The sequence below is a fragment of the Orbicella faveolata genome, unplaced genomic scaffold (genome assembly GCF_042242905.1).
Source record: "Orbicella faveolata isolate gen_17 unplaced genomic scaffold, um_ofav_v1 contig_48, whole genome shotgun sequence".
NCBI classification, from domain to species: domain Eukaryota; kingdom Metazoa; phylum Cnidaria; class Anthozoa; order Scleractinia; family Merulinidae; genus Orbicella; species Orbicella faveolata.
Window position 1 is genome coordinate 9,564,815 of NW_028301578.1, and position 16,345 is coordinate 9,581,159.

General features: G+C 38.4%; 1 protein-coding gene and 2 pseudogenes across 2 annotated transcripts in view; 1 reads left to right on the forward strand and 2 right to left on the reverse strand.

Annotated features, from left to right (window-relative positions):
* LOC149096434 (adenosine receptor A3-like) overlaps positions 1-11,867 on the forward strand; it is a 319,741-nt pseudogene extending 307,874 nt beyond the window's left edge. The window contains exon 2 of the transcript XR_016204431.1: positions 11,832-11,867. The product of XR_016204431.1 is annotated as an adenosine receptor A3-like (transcript). The remainder of the gene's footprint in view (positions 1-11,831) is intronic.
* On the reverse strand, positions 5,395-7,146 carry LOC149096454 (adenosine receptor A3-like). The gene has a single exon (XM_089280716.1). The coding sequence runs from the start codon at positions 6,920-6,922 to the stop codon at positions 5,969-5,971; it is 954 nt and encodes a 317-aa protein (XP_089136842.1). The 5' UTR covers positions 6,923-7,146; the 3' UTR covers positions 5,395-5,968.
* Positions 11,868-15,047: 3,180 nt separating the features above from the next.
* LOC110048841 (uncharacterized) lies at positions 15,048-16,274 on the reverse strand (annotated as a pseudogene).
* Positions 16,275-16,345: the final 71 nt, after the last annotated feature.

Sequence of the window (16,345 nt, forward strand, 5' to 3'; positions counted from 1 at the left end):
TGTTTAACCTTTACGTAAACCTTGGAACAGATATTATTCGAAATTTCAACCTGAAAGCTAAGTATTGATAAACGCCGCGGGTAATGTGGCGGTCGCAGCCCGCGACAAAGCTCAACGCGACAAACTGCTGATTACACAGGACCCCTTCCTGATGTTCTCAATCGTCAAAGTGGCACGTGACCAGACCCAACCAGGGTCTCTCTTCGCTCGCTCCAGGGGACGGTAAGATGAGAGACCCTGGGAACGGGGTTGAGAATTTCCATCATTTGCGTAAAACCACAAGAAATACTCGCAAAATTGCAAATAAATTAATGACCTTCGCTTCTGGCGAAATAAACTTGCAAAGTAAACACGATCTTATTTGTCACCTATCGAAAGTGAAAGCTGCAACTTCAACGCATTCCATGGCTGACGTAATACCTATTTTTAGCGTATTGATTATTCCGTTTGAATCCAGCGCTTCGATGAAACCAAAAGAAGATATATTTTACCCACAACAAAGAAAACAATATCCGTAAAATTGTCCGTGTGTTAATGTTTTTACAGCTTTTAGCGAATAAACATCACACGTTGCGTGACTCAAAATTTGGCCGAGAGGAAGTTTGGGTCTCGTCACCGCCAAAAAAAATAATAAACAAGAAGATCTGTTAGATCTTATAACCGCGCTTTTAAAATTTAACTGTTTGCTTAGCAGTACTGTCGGAACGCAGTGCACATTCCAAAGCAGTCATTGATGATTCTTTTCTTACTGTAGACATCACATCACTTGATCAACACAAACTGTATTATTGCACCATAAGTGGTAGCCATTGACAAATCTCCGATGACGTTCTAGTTAGCAATTAATTAATAGTTCTAGTTCTAGTTAGCAATTAGGTAAATAATTAATTTTATTGTAAATCTAGGAATTGTAATCTACACATTTTAATCGTAATTTTAAATTTTTAGCAAAGTTAAATTTAAATACACGACCCCACAAGCTTTTAGCTTTAATTATTATCCTGTTTAAATAAAGTTTGTCTATCTATCTATCTATCTATCCATCTATCTACGTAATGGTCTTAATCTTTGTAGAACTTTCTTCGGGATATGTATGGGCATGAACGATATAAATGACACGATAATAACACTATTAACAACAGCTTTCTTTCTTAAAAGTCATGATTAAATTTAATTGGTGTTTTCCACGAGTAAAGGGCTAGCAAAGTAGTCACACAAGTCATATAATTTAATAATAAAACTCTCTCCCGACCGATGTATCGATTTTGGTCACTCCAGTGACCACAGATTGAAAACGTGACAGAAAATTGGCGTTACTTTCGATTCTCACCAAATGTGGACAGTGGGACGATCTCATCATTAGCCAATTACAGGCCATTTTTCAGCTCTTTTGGTCATATCCCCCCCTCGGGAGAATTTTGTCAAGTTAGCTAATTTAATATGCAAGCCACCGTAATAGCGGTCACCGTCGACGAAATGTTTATTTACTCAAAATTGGGGCAAAATCTTTCGGAGATGGAAATCAGGACATTTGTAAGGATACAGAAAGTAATTTGGGACCAGTTGCTGGCTTCTAAGGCTGAATTTATCCAGAAGTACGCTGTATTTTCGTTTTCGTGCCGAAAACCACGCGATGAAATATTATCCGTTTGTTCTGCTGTCTTGTTCTGTTTTTTCTCTTGGTCTTTTTTGTGGCCCGGCGAGGCCAGTCTTCCGTCTAAATCAGTTGAAAAAAGGTCGAAAAAGATGTTCCCATTCAAGTTTAAGCTCTCAGGCGATAATTCTGGAGTTTTTTGGCCGAAACGTCGGCTTTGTTGTGTTTGTGTTTTTCGGTTGCTATGGGCAACCGTGGCTTCCTTTGTTAGGTCAAGTCTGGGGAGTGAGGTCACAAAAAAATTCTAATTAATTCTGGTTTTGTTCGATTTGGCAGAAATTTTAACACGATAAAGCTGGATTGTTAAGGAATAGATTTATCACCTGCCAATGTGTGGTAGCTATTAACGCTTAAGCGATATATCGCTTCGAAATCAGGGTTTTAAAGAGATTTTTTTGCAACGTGTGGGTTCGGCGTGATTTTGTAATCGGAGGTTTTTGTTGACCCCGAAGGAAGAAATATCCAGAAAAGGTCATTTCATCGATGATTCAAACGAATATAAATATGAGTATGTTCCGAGCGAAATTTCTGCTAAAAAAAATATAATTTTTGACGAACGCTGGGTGGTTAATTTTTTTCCCGCCAAAGTCAGTATCGGAGATGAGATTTATTAATGTTTCAACAGCTTTTGGCGAGTACATATCACAGATTGCGTGACTCAAAATTTAGCCGAGTGAAAGCTTGGGTCTGGTCGCCTACAAATCAAAAACAAAAAAACCACGGGTAAACCATGAACCGCGCTCGGCCCATAGCCGCGCGGTTAAATAGATATCACTCAGCTTAGAGCAATCAATTGTTAGTGGTTTTAGGATCAGTGTAATCGGATTATACTCGGTAATTATCAAAGAATAATTGTAGCCCACGCTAAGGAAATTAGTATCAACCACAAGCGTTACGCGTTAAGAGCTTAGAAAAGACCGCAGAAAAACAATAGTGAGCCTTAGCCAGCTTAGGTTTGCGGCCAGATATACGTAGCCAATGCGTTTACGCTAGTGATAATAAAATCTAGTGAGTATTGTAATTTTAAGTCAGAACGATTAGAGCGATAAGATTGATCAGAACGAATGTACGAACGAAGCTGCAATAAAGTGGAGAAAACGACAGATACAGTCCTAAGTGTTTGTTGAACCAGCCACTGTGGGAGATTCCGCAAAACGTGGTCCTTCGAGCCGGATTGTAGATTGAGAGAATGTCCAACAAGAAAGTGAGAGCAGGCCATCGTGGATTCCTTAAGAAAGTCCTCAAAGACGTTGACGAATGTTTCGAGAACGCATTTGCCACTGTCAGAAAGTCTGAATTACAGAAATGGAAAGCCAATCTGAAAAAACAGCTTGACAAGATTTTGCCGTTAGATGAGCAGATTCTGGCCGAGTTAGCAGCTGATGAAAAAGTGACAGAAGAGGAGATAGCGGATGAGATCGAACGGAGCGGCCGATTGAAAGCAGACGCAACGCAAAGGTTAGCTGAAATCGATGAACGTCTGGCCGAGCTCGCTGCCCCGCCCGCCCCGGCATTCGCGCCGCCAGAACAACAAGAGAGTCCATCACCTAGCCCGAATTATCTCATCCATTACAGTCCGCCAAGTAGCCAACAAAAGACGGTACGAGTGAAACTTCCGAAGCTAGAGATGCGGAAGTTTAATGGAAAACTTGGAGAATGGCAGGAGTTCTGGGACTCGTTTGAAAGTTCCATTCACTTGAACGATGGGCTTTCGAAGGTGGACAAATTCTCATACCGGAGAAATTTGTTGCTAGAACCAGCAAGATTGGCAATTGGAGGATTCGCGCTGACGTCCGCTAATTACCAGGCAGCGGTAGAACTACTAAAGAAACGATATGGTCAAAAGATCGCGGTGCAAAGAGCGCTTGTAAACGAACTGTTGAATGCTCGTCCCGTATTCAATCAGAGTGACACACCCAGACTGCGTATCCTCTACGATTTCGCAGAAACTAAGTACAGAGCGCTACCAGCGTTAAAAGTAGAAGAACGAAACTACTCGGAAACTGTCGTCCCGATGCTGCTGGAGAAGATCCCCGACTCCATTCGGCTGACTATCACGAGAGGGAAGGAGTATTTGGAGTGGTCATTGGGGGACATGTTGAACGCACTCCTGGTCGAAGTGGAACTGAGAGAGGACCAGTGTTTGGCGCCGCGCCGAGTTGCGTCCAGCGATGGAAGAAAGGGGCCTCCAACCACAAGTGCGCTGTTTGCAAAGAAAGGGGATCATCGAAGATGCGCGTTCTGCCTTGGAAACCATCTACCGGAGGAATGTAAGAAGGTCACGAACATTGATGAACGTGAGAAACTGTTATTTAAGTTTGGTAGATGCTTTAACTGTATTGACCGGGGACATCGCGCCCGAGATTGCCAAATTACTGTAAAATGTAAAAGTTGTAAGGGTTTTCACAACACGTGTTTGTGTGACGCAAAATCGCAGCAACCCCGAGGGGGATATAGTGCTCAACCCACCATCACGAGTAATCCAAATAGCATGCTTGTAGGTACGGAAAGTAGAATTGCACTCCAAACTGCCCAAGCCTTAATTAAGGGGAGGGTACAGGGAAGGGTGAGAGTTTTATTTGACTCAGGAAGTCACAAATCATTCATAACAGCTAAGGCCGCTGGTGATTATGGCTTAGAAGTTGTAGGTAAGTAGTTTATTAATATATAGATTTAGCCAGGCCTAAAAGCGGAGCTCCTCAGAATTTTAATTGGATGTTGTTAATAGTTAAAATCATTATACATTGTAGTCACCATCTGTCTTCTCATTGGCTAAAAAAAAAAAAAAACCTACAGTTAATTCTAGGAAACAGCGCAACCTACAGATTATTCACTAATCTGCTAGCAGATCAGTGAATAATCTGTAGGTTGCGCGCCCCATGCGTGATTTTCAAGAGTAATGTCAAGTTCAAGGACAGCGAAGTAAGAACATGGCTTGTCGAAAATAAACTGTGTTCGGTGCGGTAATGCGTTTGTCGTTATTTTCTTTAAATCAATGTATAAGAAAACAATTATTAGATTCGGTTTTTGTGATATCCGAAATAATCAAGGGCTCGGTTAGTGTTATCAGCTTCACTTACTTCCACCTTGATTATTCCGGATATCACAAAAACCTCAGCCAATAAATTGTTTATAATCCAACTTGCATGGCATCCGTGTTGGATTACATTGTAATGCAAATAAAAAAAGCTAAGCATTAAACTTAAAGGGGTATTGGGCTGAATTGTATGCACCAAATAAATCAACGTGTGAGAAGAACAAAGAAAGGGTTCTTCTGTATTGAACACATTCCTAGTGTGCGCGGCCCCACGCATGCTATACCGATAGGGCGTCAGCAATATATTACATATCATGCTTGTGAAAGGGTTTCTCAGATCAAAGTAAGCAGTCCATCAAATGGTGGACTTTATTTACCTTATTTACCTTTGTGATAATGTAATATCGTAATAGTAATAGCATTTCTGTAGCGTCGATCCACTAGTTGCCCATAGCAACATCAACTGAGATTATTAGACATCTAAACATAGAGACGTTACAGTAGTTTGCGCATCTCGAAAAGTTTAGCCTAAATTTTCAAGTTCGTCTTTTGTAATCCAAGTTTATGTCCTCCATCCTTGATCATCGTTGGTCCCTTATAGTTTATTATTAACCCTATGGTGTTTTTCTAAATTAGTAAACTATTATTTGCAGGTTTTCTTCAATTTTAAGGAAATTTTATACATGGTAAAAATAACTCAATATTCTGAGTCTAAGCTTCTTTAATGCACCCTTTAAAATCGAACAGTCCACGTTATGCTTATTATTTGCCAACTCCAACTACCAATTTAACAAATCACTAAAGGTAAATAAGTTAAAACAAATATTGTGATGAGTGGTGACTTTAGAAAACAATTATATTTTCTTTGCTTAATGGTGCCTCCTTAGTCTCTTTTCAAAATTACCCGTTTCTGAGGTGTTATCATTCCAACTGATTGACGAACTATTCTTGACCAGCCTGTGTACTAGATACTGGGTAGACAATGGTTTATTGCAAACCAGTGGGTCACTTAAGGGTCCTGAGGAAATACATACCCTTCCTAAATGTATTGGCCCTTAATGGTCATGCGCTGTTAGTTAAAATTGTCAGAAGGAAACTTGTACGGATATACCCTTAAAGCAGGTGTTTTCTTACCTCTCCGCCACCATTACATCATTTTGTTTGAATCCCTAAAGTTATCCGTTAATCATTATATTGTAGCTAATAATGTTTTCAGGTATATGGATGACCTATGTTCCAAGCTTGATACGTTCTTAAAAAGACATATTTGTAGACATTTACCTTAAGCAATAACAAAAGCGAGAAATGGTGTCCGTCACCGCCAGTCTTATTTCCCTGATTTTCCAGCAGTAAATAAAAGGATTTAGGGATGAATTTAAGAAAACGATTACCGTCGTTATTTCCCAACCTAAGTCAATGGATAGCGTATTTCGTTTAGTGATAGCAAATATAGCTATGATGACACCAATAGGAAGGTAACAAGCCACTAACGTCACATTTACCCACAATGCACTGGACACTGACTTTCTGTATCGCGCTATATTCAGAGGAGTAGATCTCTTGGATTGCCATGAGCACCCTCTGTTCGATCGTGTTTGGTGAGCATGGCCCTGTAACTGCGCTTGATGTTTTCGTAATGTGAAATAAATTTTTGTGTAACAGCAAGTTGAGATTATTATACACAGCAATAAGATTGTGCTAACCACAAAATCGCTAATTGAAAAGTTGTAAAAGATTGTGATTACAATGGCAATTATTGAGAGCCATGAAATAACAACAACAACCCAAACTCTCCTCAAAGTTACCAAGTGTTTGTATCGTAACCCCAATATCAGGGCGAGAAGTCTGTCTATACTAATTGCAGTCAGTGTCAACAGAGATACACCACAAAAAATGAGACCTAAGGTATTATAAAGGACCCAAACATGGTAACAAAGTCTGGACTGTTCTGGAGACATCAGATATGTTACACGAAGAGGCTGTGCTATGAGGCCCACGCAGAGATCGGTGATTGCGAGGGAACCAAACAAAAGCTTTGATGATGGATGAAGGGAAGACGGCCTCTGAAGTGCAATGATGATCAGAATATTCCCCAGTAATGCTGTAATGGAAAGGGGAACATTAAATGCAGAAATGATTATCTTTTGATTTTTATCGAGGAGTCTTGTATTGCAAAATGAATCTTGAATCGCTGTCTCGTTCTCATGCACAGTTAGGTTCCCCATCTTCATCGTGTGATGCCCTGAGGTAGGTGCCAAGATTTCTTCCTTCTACATTCAGTTTGTCTTATTATTCGAGAGGTTAGTTGAATATTTTACCCATCTTGTGCTTTCCTGAGTGTTTATATCAAGCTGTTTTAACAAAAATAAGCCACTTCCTATTTTCTTGAACTTCCTTTAGATTGGCCTGCGGCAATAGTCAGTCTTTCGTGCAACAATCTCTGGTTGGGACAACTTTTCTAATGAATATAAAGCAGTCAGTATGCCTATCGCAATATTAAGTCTAAGGAATAAATATTAAGAGCTCTACTAAACACCCGGTGAGAATTTATTACCTACAGTGTTAAATAACGGAATTGAAGTTTTCTTGTTTCGAGCATCTACCGACGCAAAAAAAGATGTATGCCAACCAATTAACTTAGTTAAATAGAACGACAAATTATCTCTAGAGGGCTTTTTTGACTACACGTGAAACACGAAATGGTCACGAAAAGGTCCATCACACAATCGCTTTTTTTTAAGAGAATGGTATCAAGCATTGGATGATAAGCGCTGTTAAAATACGACAATTTTGTATTTTATAACAAAATTGCTCTGATATGATATGACGAATTCTTTTTTTTTTTTTTTTTTTTTTTTTTTTTTTCAGTAAGTACGGAAATTCAACTCCTGAGCTCCCTAGGCAAGAGAACTCGGAACTCCTCGTTTGAAGGTTTATCCGTAACTTCTTATCGCAAGTAATCTTGACCATTCGACGTTCTATTGGGCGTGGGAATCGCTTTACGTATTTTACGTTCTGATATGCTTAAAAGGTTTACTGATAGTGAAACATGCGAAGTTTCATGTCCATTAAAAACACTGTCATAATATACTTTTTAATCACATTCATGCTTAAATCCAGCCTATGGTGATAGTTGAAGTGCCTAACTCTCTCAAATCCAAGTTCACATGAATAAGGTATAAAGAGTAAAGACGGTTTTATCTCTCTTCTTTTACAAATGGGAATATTTTATTACTGACGCCCCTTTCTCAAACATACGAAAACGGAATGTATATGTTTGAATGCTTGTCGTAAATATATTGTCATCACATTTTTTTTTTCAAGATTTGCCGCGCAACTCCCCCAGACCTGCCATAAATAAATTAAGTGTACTTACTTTTTACAGTTCAGATTTAGAAAAAGAAGAAGAGAAAACGTTATTATACCTGTCTAGTTTGGTCTCCTTTTCACAAACTTGTCATGCTTTGGCTCAGCGCTCCTTCTTTACAGCACCAATTCTAATGTTTACAGGTGGCTGCGTTAGTTAGGTCCCATGCGCCTCAGTAATTATAGGCACCTTACTGAAGGCCATTTCATCTGTCAGTTAATGCGTTTCCATAATAATAATAATTTTAAAAGAACTAAGATCGATATCTTTGTTAGTTTGTAAAATTTAAACAAATTAAAGCCTCGCTTTAAACTCTGCCTTGTATAAATTCGAAGCAGTAATACAGTATATTTTATTTTAGAAAAAAATATCATTATTTGAATGGACGTTTTGCTATGAAACGATGTGTCATTAATTATTTATTATCACCAGCCTCGTGAATTAATAATGTTAAAAGCTAACAATAACTTCAGAGTCACGTATTGCAAAGGCGTAATATTTGCTTTTCATACATCCTTTCCCAGGAGTTGCACCTTAAAAGAAGTCCAGTCTGACAAAGTAAACTCTAAATTTGACAATCGTGTCACATGAGAAAACATCAAGACTTTTTTCATCTCCGAAGAATCCTCATAGAAAAAGATTCCCTCGAAAGGAAGAGGAGCCTGAGCACAAAGGAATATCAACGTACAAAATTGAATATTAATGATCGGCAGTCGTCATACAACAATCTGTCAACATTATCATTATTACATAAGCTGGTCACGAATTACGAGCGCGGAAGTTTTGTTTCTTATAAAAATCTTTTTTTTTTCGGTTTGCTGAACATCCTTTATTTTCAGAAGTCAATTCTCCAACGATTCAACAACTTACTTTGATCTAACTTTTGAAGTAAGCGCTGTTAAAATACGACAATTTTGTATTTTATAACAAAATTGCTTTGATCATAGCTACTGTAGGATACCCTAAACATAATCGTTGTGTAACAAAAGAGAACATCAGGTCCTTATCTTATCTCCGAAAAGATACCTTTAGAGGTGAAGATTAACAGTTCTATCGCGCAAGACGTTCTTTTTATCGCTATACGCAACTTACTATCTATTCTCTTAAAGATACCGAGTGGCCTAGCAGTGTGCGATTGTTGGCAAAATGAGGGCCACTTTTTTTTTTTTTTACATTTTCGAAGTGTCTGTAAATAGATGAAGTTTTAAACGTTGAGTAGATTTATACGCCTAAAACAATCAGATTATTCGCTTAACTATCACGCGAAAGAAATCGATGGCAAATAATCTAATTACTCGGGCTTCCCTATAAAAACCCGAGTCAGTAAATGCAGGCTGTTCCTTTTCTTAGCCACCAAATGGGACTTCAAAAAGACAGGCGTTCCTTTCGGAAAGCGTGGAAACTGAGGATGTGAATTGCAAATTGCGAAAGACGTTATTCGCAGAGCGCTGTGTTATGTAAAGAAAGCGTTGGAACAAATCCTGCCTTATAATTTCACGCAATGTGACGGGAACTTCCTCCATAGAGATTAATTATTATTATTTTCATCATCATCATCATCATCATCATCATGGTCATTATTATTATTATTATTATTATTATTATTATTGTTATTATTATGGTTGTGGTTATGGTTATTGTTATTGTCTCCGGTAGAGAGATATCAAGCATTTTCTGAAAGGGTGGGTCCATGAATTCTCTATAGCTTCAAAGCTAGCCAAATAAGCAAAGTTCATACTGGCTCTCACGAAGACGTTGGAAAAATCAGGGATCTTCGTCAACAGAGCTTTGAGGGCGAGGAAAACAACATGCAATTGGATAAAGAGAGGATGCCCAACGAAGCAGCTTGAATAGTAGATATCTAAGCTTAACTCTATTTTTAAAATATCGTGACTCTTTTATTTGTTTTTATCGTGTTTAAATATTAGGGTACTTTTTTTAGAGTAAGATTCGATATTGTTATACGAAATTGATTTTAATTTCTTTCAAAAAGTAATGCTGGCATTCAACTGGAGAAGAAGCAACAAAACTGCCTGATCATGTACTTAACTTCTTGACGTACATCCGTGATCTTCCAGTAATACAGAAATGGATTGAGAGCTGAATTTAAGACAACGAGGGATATCGTTACATTCAAAGCCAAGGAAATTGATGGTGTACGTGCATATAATTGGCCAGTAATTCCCGATAAAGCAAATACTATTCCGAATGGTAGATAACAAGCAAGCAATGTTGATTGCACCCATATTGCACTTGCCACTGACTTTCTGTATCGTGCTATATTCAGTGGAACGCCTTCTCTGTTTGGCTGCCCTCGGTGAATGTGCTGGTCCTGCATGTGAATTTGGTGACGGCGGATTTTTAGATAGATCACCGTGTAACAGACGGTGGAAGTCACCACAGTCAATAATAGTACTATGCAGGTTATCGTTATGGTAACAAGCTCACTATAAAGCTGCTAACAAGCCAACATGCAATAACAAAAACCAAAATCCTCTTCGAAGTTACCACTTGTCTGTATCTTAGCCCCAATCTCAGGGCGATAACTCTCTCCACACTTATTGCAGTGAGTGTCAACAGAGATACCCCGGAAAACGTTAAACCAAAGATCCAAGTACTCATTGAAAGATACGAACAGAGCCTGGAATGCTTTACAGACAGTACATGAACAATGTAAAGAGGAGGCAGAACAATACCTGCGCCAAGATCGGTGCTCGCAAGGCAAGAGAAGAGGAGTTTCGATGGAGGATGTAGAGACAATGCCTTCTGAAGAGCAACAATAACCAGAGCATTTCCCAGAAATATTATGATTGCCAGAGTGATGTTAAGACTTGCAAAAAGCATTTGCTGATAGAATTCATAAGGACCAGGGATGCAAAATATCACTTGAATCGTGGTGTGGTTTCCATCTACTGAAACGTTTGCCATTTTTTTCTTCTTCTTCTTCTTCTTCTTCTTCTTCTTCTTCTTCTTCTTCTGCTTCGATTCCTTGCTCTAGTTACCTCAATTTGTTAACGCATTTCTTTATTTTAAGTAAGAAGCGTCTGATATATTTCCGGTTGGTTAAAGCGTTAACATTATATTAAGTATCGTTTAAGCCCCGTCCGCACTACGGCGAGGAAATTTTAAAATAACGTAGCTTCAACTAGCTCAGAAAACGCATCAACTGTTTTCGTCTACATTACGTCGGATATAAAGAGTTTACGTACAAACGAAGGTACTCACTCAGCAAAAATCGTCGTAGTAGTACCCCTTTATAAAGACTCTTAATCTCCAAATTTGTTTTTGTTGCGCTTTAACAGTGGTTGGACCCCTTATTGTACAATTCACTGAGTATCCTTGTTCGTAATTTCAAATCGCCTTTGCGCCTCGCGGTTGTCCATTTTTTTTTTTTTTTAATCACTCGCCCAGTCGTTCCCTGAATTGTATTAAACTAGGTCAAGATACTAATACTAATTACAAGATTCTGGACTTTAGGTACATATTATACCTACCGGAGTGGATTTTAGCACAATAATCACACGGTAATTTAACTTTAAATTTCCACTTGGGATTGAGAGGGTGTTCATTTACAGAATCAAAGCAATAGGCACACGGCTACCTGACCTAAACGAAAGTTTGCAGACTCAAAGCATTAGCATGCATAGTTTAGCCAACAGCTCTTTACTAGTTGGCCTTAACCTAAATTACCTCGAAGATGGCTCTCTGATCTAAAAGGTTCTTTTCTTGCTGATCAGTCAGAGCTATCGATTTAAGCCTCATTAATCTTTCAGGAAAAAAAAAAAAAAAAAAAAAAAAAAAAAAAAGAAGAAGAAGAAGCTAATATCTAAGCAGGTGCGTACTGCTACTTTGTAGTCAGCTTTCAGTGATTGGCAGGAAGCTTTGTAACGCGTCGACAGCTTTCGTCGAAAACTAAAAGCATTTGGAGATTTAATTATTCCGATAGAAACTTTCATTTTGCATTGTCAATGATGTCCGCCATTTAACACGAAAATATAGTCATCAGCCCTCTCTGCACGAGCTAGATAATTATTTACACACAACGAATAAAACCAGATATTAATTTTTTCATTATCTGTAAGTAAGTGAAAAAGCCCCGTTGAATTAAAGACCTTTGGGTTCTTGATATTGGTGTTAAACTTCGACTTTGCTCTATACTTGTGACGTATCGTTACTGTTTGTGTTTGTGTTTGTGTTTGTGTTTGTGTTTGTGTTTGTGTTTGTGTTTGTGTTTGTGTTTGTGTTTGTGTTTGTGTTTGTGTTTGTGTTTGTGTTTGTGTTTGTGTTTGTGTTTGTGTTTGTGTTTGTGTTTGTGTTTGTGTTTGTGTTTGTGTTTGTGTTTGTGTTTGTGTTTGTGTTTGTGTTTGTGTTTGTGTTTGTGTTTGTGTTTGTGTTTGTGTTTGTGTTTGTGTTTGTGTTTGTGTTTGTTTGTTTTTTTCAATATCTTGAAGTTTAATTTCACTGAAAAGTGTAATAACCACTACCCCAAAAGGCGGAAAAAAGCTTTTGTTTTAAATTACTAGTCAGGTTGATAGGCTGTGAACACGAGAGAGATTAAGAGTTTTGCAAAGAGGAAATGAACTCTTAGCAGATGTTGCTTTTTAATGACCTTCAGTTGAAAGCTTGGGTATTCAATAAAGGTTGATCCATCTTATCAGAAGTTCCAAAATGTCGCTGCATTTATTTTACTAATTTTATTATATGCAATTCTAAGTCTATGTTTTTCATATTCTTCTCTGTAGTTTTATCACTAGCATAAAACTGTGGCTGACCAAACATGTTTTCCTCGAGATTTAAAAGTGTTGTCCTGTTTATTTTTTCCACTTGCCTTTATCACTTGCCTTTTGATACCAAGCACGTTTGGAAATGTACATGTAGATAATGCAAAACTCCGGCTGTCGGCACATATCTTACTCTAAGCTTAAAATCGTTCTTGACTTTGTTTACTTTAATATACAAAGCCACACACCGTCTAGGTTTAAACGTAACTTTTTATACTTTATATTAAGATAATTTGGAGATTTTGGAAATGCGATAAAAAAATAACACATTCCCCTTGTGTTTGAAATACTGTTTCACGACTGTTCCAGAAAAAAACGCTCAAGATAAGGTCATTTCCCTTAAATCAAGATAATCAACCCTAGACGTCAGTCTCAAGCATTAGCAGTTAGCGAACTGCATTGTTTCATTAAGTGACAGTGGACAAAATTAAAAAAAATAAATAAATAAATAAATAAAAATTTCATGTTATGACAGGTCAAACGTCCTATTTCTAAAAGAGTCTGTCTTCTTCAGAGCTACCAGCATTTTGTATCGCTACAATTTATGGCTTCCAGCTAAATTTCAACTTTTACGCTTTCATTCCGATCCCTTTCCTTTTCTCTTGTGTATATTCACCGATCATATTTTTTCATTCCACCCAGTCTCTACATTTTTCTATCTGATATCGCGAAACGAGACCAATATGGCCTGTAATCTTCATGGTTCATAAGACAAAGAAAGGGAGAAGAAAACGCAATCAATGAATTAACTATATTTCGTCTCAGTGTTTGGTGGACATTCTATTTTAAATTACAAAAAATTGGTGCTTTATGTACAATACAGTATCCCACTGTATTAGGGAATAGAGAAACACTACTAGCAGCCTTCAACCTATCTGCCCGGATTACAACAGAAAGACGAGTTTTTGATCCTTGTTAACACCCCTTTCATGGCTAAGACGCAGATATAAAAACCCCCAATCTGTTCATTTTGTAAAGAGGAAGCTATGGGATACGCTGTTTATGACCAGCGAGTCCTTGACCAAGTGTAAAGCTTTGACATGATCGTTGTCATCTCTTAATTTGTCAAATTTTTATTGCTCTATAATAAACGAGCTGATAGGTTCATCGGCTTTATTTATGCAGATGAGAAGTTCGCATTGAAAAAATATCTACCTTTTCGAAAACAAATTTTGCTCTCCTTTATCGAAAAAGTCACGTTATTGTTTTTTAAAACGTCTATTGAAACATTACTTCGACGAAAATGAATCGGCAAGGAAGCAAGCCCTTATATTGACCCTAAATTTCCAAGTTACTGTTTTGTGGCGTATGTTCAACCATAGCCATAGCAATATATTTAAATTTCAGTTTCAAGACAGTAGACTGCAATAGACAGGTATTTCAAATTTACCACAGTTTACAGCTTGAGTTGTCGTAAAAATCTCTCTCAGCCTTTTTTCAAAATAGACCTCTGTAAAAGGAAGTAAGACGTTGTTCCACTTACGGTTCATTGCCTTAACGTCCAAACTGTTAATTTAAACTTAGTAAACAGACATGAAGTTATATTACTTCTCAACGTGGTGAACTTCTCACGCACTGTAAACCGTTTTTAGTACTCTGCGTTGTGAGTAATTGCAAGAGCGTGGGGTAGGCGACAGAATTGAATAGACTGGTTAAAAAAAGAAAAAAGAAAAGAAAAGATGTATCAGTCAAGACGCTGTTTCTTTACTTTTTCCTTTACCGAATGAACACCTTCACGTCACCATTTAAGTGATGACAAATTACAGTTGCAATGTGCCCCTTTGAAGTCAGCGCCATTCCTCGTAAGGAAAAATTAAAACGTTCTTTCTGGATTATTATTCGATTGCTGCGCACTTACTCACAATCTTTGTCTCTCACACCAGCGACGACGACATGTTCACTTGAATGGTGAAATCCAATCTTTAACCTCAAACATCCTTTCAATTCAAAAATATGGTCTCCATGTTCACTGAATACGTGAATACGTCCAACAAGATGACACGACCATCACTCGTGCAAGTCGGATCTTATGCAAGCTCTAATAGTTCTTTTCCGAAACTGCGAACAAATTGTCCATCATTATCGTACAGACGACCACTTTATTAGATCTGCACAGAACGTTGTCTTTTCCATCGATAGCCATACCATGCCAGCTATCCCAGGACCGCTTCCTACCGAAAATCGGTGATCATGAAGCAGTTCCCCGGTGTATGTAAACTTGCGCACAACGTTGCTTAACTCGAATCCCCTTTTTCAGTCTTATACAATTCAACCAGAGCATAGAAGTTGTCATTCATGTCGGAGGTTACATCATAAACTCGCAGAACTGCTTCGTGTACATCATCAATAGGGAGACTGACGTGGTCTATGAACTGTCTTTTCTGATCAAACACCTTTACCACCGCACCGTCTGCTATTATGAATTGTCCGCTGGAATTTGTAGCGATACTGTGTGGCTCCTTAAGCCTATGACTTTCCTCACCCTCCTTGCCAAATGACCACAGCGGAAGAAAACAATGCTCTGTGCCCCGCTTACAAAGAGTTTTACTGATTCTTCCGTCGTACAGCGGATCGACTTTTGCCGATTTAGTACCAACTGTAGGCCACATTCAGAAAGAATCGCCTTTACCGACGACCTGGGTGACATCGAAGAAAACGCGTTTTACGTGACAAACATTGGAAATGATCTTCCTACGTTCCATTTTGCTAGACAAAGCCATTGGGAGTGCATTGATGCCTTTCTTGAGCTGAATATGAAAACTATTCTGTACCGCTGCCAGACAGTTTAGCTCCTTAATACACACTTTACATGGTGCTATTGCATCCACAGGACTGTCTACTGTGTGTAATATTGTCGCCATGACTTGATTTTTCATTGCCAAGATGCGGTCAGACGTTTTTAGAGCTTCATTTTTAAAAGCCCTTGTTGCTTGCCTTCACCTCTCGCATGTCGTCAGCAAGAGCAAATACTTCAGCACAGACTGTTTGAATAGGTACCTCGCCGCCCTCACTTTTGGACCTTGCCTTATCGAACACTTTATACAGCAGCTCGATTCCTGCCATCAGTAAGTTGACGCTTGCTATCAGATGTTTCCTTGATAATCTGTCCAATTTTGACTTGATATCGTCTAGTCTTGTAAGTCCTGTAGGTATTGTGTCTTTGTAAGTAATGTAAATGTTATGCAATATCGATTTAAAAAAAAAAAAAAAAAAAACAAAAAAATGTTCACGGACGATCACTCTGCGACATTTCTGATCTGTTATGACGTTTCCATGACAGAAACGAAACCGACAAACGGACTTCCAACAGACCGACTTAATTTGACTAACAATAGACGGACCAAAAACCGACCAATTTGACTAACAATAGACGGATCGAAACCCACCAATGACTGATGACAAACTTTTCACGAGTCGTTGAGCCAATACCATCATGGCTAAACTGACCAATCATGTTCAACGGACCAGACTTATAACATCATCGACTGACAAAAACTATTCACTTG